The sequence below is a fragment of the Quercus robur genome, chromosome 2 (assembly GCF_932294415.1).
Source record: "Quercus robur chromosome 2, dhQueRobu3.1, whole genome shotgun sequence".
In the NCBI taxonomy this organism is placed as follows: domain Eukaryota; kingdom Viridiplantae; phylum Streptophyta; class Magnoliopsida; order Fagales; family Fagaceae; genus Quercus; species Quercus robur.
This window is the reverse complement of record NC_065535.1, coordinates 28,544,513-28,547,380: the sequence shown is the minus strand read 5'-3', so window position 1 is coordinate 28,547,380 and position 2,868 is coordinate 28,544,513. Positions and strand designations below refer to the sequence as shown.

General features: G+C 34.7%; 1 protein-coding gene across 1 annotated transcript; it reads right to left on the bottom strand.

The window, feature by feature from the left end:
* Nucleotides 1–389: 389 nt before the first annotated feature.
* On the bottom strand, nt 390–1,319 carry LOC126713194 (uncharacterized). The gene has a single exon (XM_050412881.1). It carries the CDS (start codon nt 1,135–1,137, stop codon nt 541–543), a length of 597 nt encoding a protein of 198 aa, XP_050268838.1. The 5' UTR covers nt 1,138–1,319; the 3' UTR covers nt 390–540.
* Nucleotides 1,320–2,868: the final 1,549 nt, after the last annotated feature.

Below are 2,868 nucleotides of genomic sequence, written 5' to 3'. Positions count from 1 at the left end.
TACCTCTCACAACAACATGTGGTTCTACATGACCTTATCTAATTCAACCAAATACATTATAGAATAACTTTTTTATATTATGAGAGAGAGAGAGTTGTTACAGACCATTTTTCTACCTATCTACTTCAAAGTTTACCTTGAATTACTATGATCACGAATAGTAAAGTTTCTGCCCAAAGAGAATGATGCGTGATCATTTTAGGGCATATGTTTTGTCCTTAATATTTAAGATAGACACTAGAACCCAAATCAAACTCGCCCACAAAAATCTCTTACAGAGGTTTGGGGTTTTGAATTGTTAGCTCAGTGGTATTGGTACCCGCTATTTAGGATTTGAACCCCACCCTTTTCATGTAGCAAAAATAAGTAAAACCAAAAACAAAAATGTCTTTCAAATGGAAAATCCGAAGAAGTCTACATCACATTACCCTGCGCGCATAAATACAATACAGTGAAGACATGACATACAAAAGCTAATTTTCATCTCTCAGAAATTTAAATAATAAAAAGAAGAAGAAGAAGAAGAAGAAGTAATTTCCACTAGAAGTCTAATAAACCATCTTTCTTAGAGGAAGCATTTCGACTGCTCGAGAGGCTCCATTGATCTGAAAACTCCACAGAAGACACTGCACTACCACACTTTGCCACGGTCCTCACACTCTCTATCAACTCTTGGGTACGAGCCTCTTGTGACAATATCTCTAACAATTGCTCAGGGCTTATCACAAGCTTCACTTTCCAAAACCTACCATGATTGTACCTAGAGAAAACTTCAGTGTATGACCTCTTTAGCGCACCTTGGTAATCAAATGACATCCTATATGGTGCAACCAACGATGCTGGTATACTATTAGATCGAATGTGACCTTGTCGAACAATCTGGCCTTGTTGTTGTGTGTCTGTTGTTGCATTGAGTGGGAGTAGATAGTATGACTGTCCTGCCACAAGTTCTTCATGGTGAGAGAGTGGTTTCCAGAAAAGATCATGACTTCTAAATATGCCATGGCTTGGAAACTCATTGGTGATGGAACCTACAGTAATTGGTGCATAAAACTCCATGATGCCTCCATTGGAAGTGACCACTTTGATTACACCACCATCAACATCTCCCAAGCCTCCAAAGATACAGTTTCCCATGATCTCTAGCTATCTAACACAATGAAACTTTAATTGTGGTGGGTTTTGGAGGACATAAAAAAAGAGGGAAAGTAATGGAGGGATAGGTAATCGTCGGTGGGATTCTTCTTTGTAGCTTTCATATTCCAACCACCGAAGAAAATAAAGTACCAACAAAAGATAGAAAAAGAAATGTGGGCAAGCCAAGCCACTAGTACCATTATATGACTAACAATATCTTGCACTGTTGAGTGGCCCAATAATTCATAGTTTGATACACGGAAAGACAAGTATTTTATTTTGGGAACATGGGCAATGGTTGAACCTAATTGATCCTTTGGGGCCCATATAGCCAGAGAATCCTAGACATTGATCTAAAAATTGTTACTCAGTCAACATTAGAATCAACTGGTCAATGAGCAAGCGTGACCGGAAGCTTAGCCTTAGGCTTCCTTTCCACTTTCTCTTTATCAAAAATCGAACTTTGGTCCCACATTTCTACAGCTACCAAAGTGAAGCGAGGAAAATAACCTTCAATTGTGTTCTTCACCATTTACATTATTCATAAAGTGTGTGTTTGGTTTCTGTTAGTTATATTGATGAAGGTTTTGTCTGATTTTATTTTCAAAAAGGTCGAAGAGTATATTAAGGGGTTAAAGCTAATTCACCTTAAATTGATGAAAGTTTGGCAAATTCATTAAAGATTTTTAGGGGATTTTACCATTTACAACAAAACAACTTTAATTAAAGGTAGGCTATGTTTGGTTCAACGGAAAATATTTTTTTTAAAGGAAAAATTTTTAAGTGTTTAGTTACGTTTCTAAAAATACTATAGGAAACCAATGGTGATGGAGAGTAGCAACGACCAAGGCCGGTGATGGCTGGCAACCAGAGATTGAGGACGTTAGTGGGGGGTGGTAGTTGGGTAGTTGACAATGTAGGGTGAAGATTTGGTTGATGAGTTTTAGGTGAGGCAGAAAATGATTTGTAGAAAATAAAAGTATAAACCAATTTTCGCCATAAATGCCTTTATTTTACCGTCATTCCGTCAACCAGCATTTTCAATCACTCCAAACACCCACAAATGTAGAAAATATTTTCTAAAAATCAAATTATGCTGAATCAAACACAACTAAAATTTGAATCTTTTAGTAAAAAGCTCTACAATTCGTTGTTTGTTTTTTTTTATCAATTCAAGATTTTAAAGCACTAATATTTTTGATAATTTATTGAACACTCAAAATTTGAAAGAGCTTTTTAGTGAAAACTATTATATCGCAAAATCTTTACTAAAAAAAAAGCCTAGAGAAAATTTTATCTCCTGCTTCAATGTCAAACGGAAATAAAGAAATTGAATAAAAAGATCTAAATTTGAAATAACCCGAACAAGTAGAAAAAAAAATATTTATTTTAAAATAAAAAATAATCCAAACACACTCTTAATCGATTTTTTTTTTAAAAAAATTAATTTAAGAAATGGCATTTGGTAGTCCAACAAAAAGAGAAAGGGGTGTATTGATGACCAAGCTATTCTTTATTTTCCATTCATGAACAGATTAACATCCAAGTTATATTAAGACGAGATGTTATTGGTTATCTTAAAGAACATATGGTGCTGCACCAGACTAAATCATTGCCATAAAGCGAAAGGTTTGCTCTCTTGTTTTTTTTTTTTTTTTTTCCACCTCTTTTGTTGTTAAGTCTAAAGCGAAAGATCTCTCTCTCTCTTTTTTTTTTTCTTTTTTGAATTAA

What these genes read in the sequence shown, in the direction of transcription:
- LOC126713194 (XM_050412881.1), bottom strand. Translation starts at nt 1,137, where the DNA reads ATGGGAAACTGTATCTTTGGAGGCTTGGGAGATGTTGATGGTGGTGTA.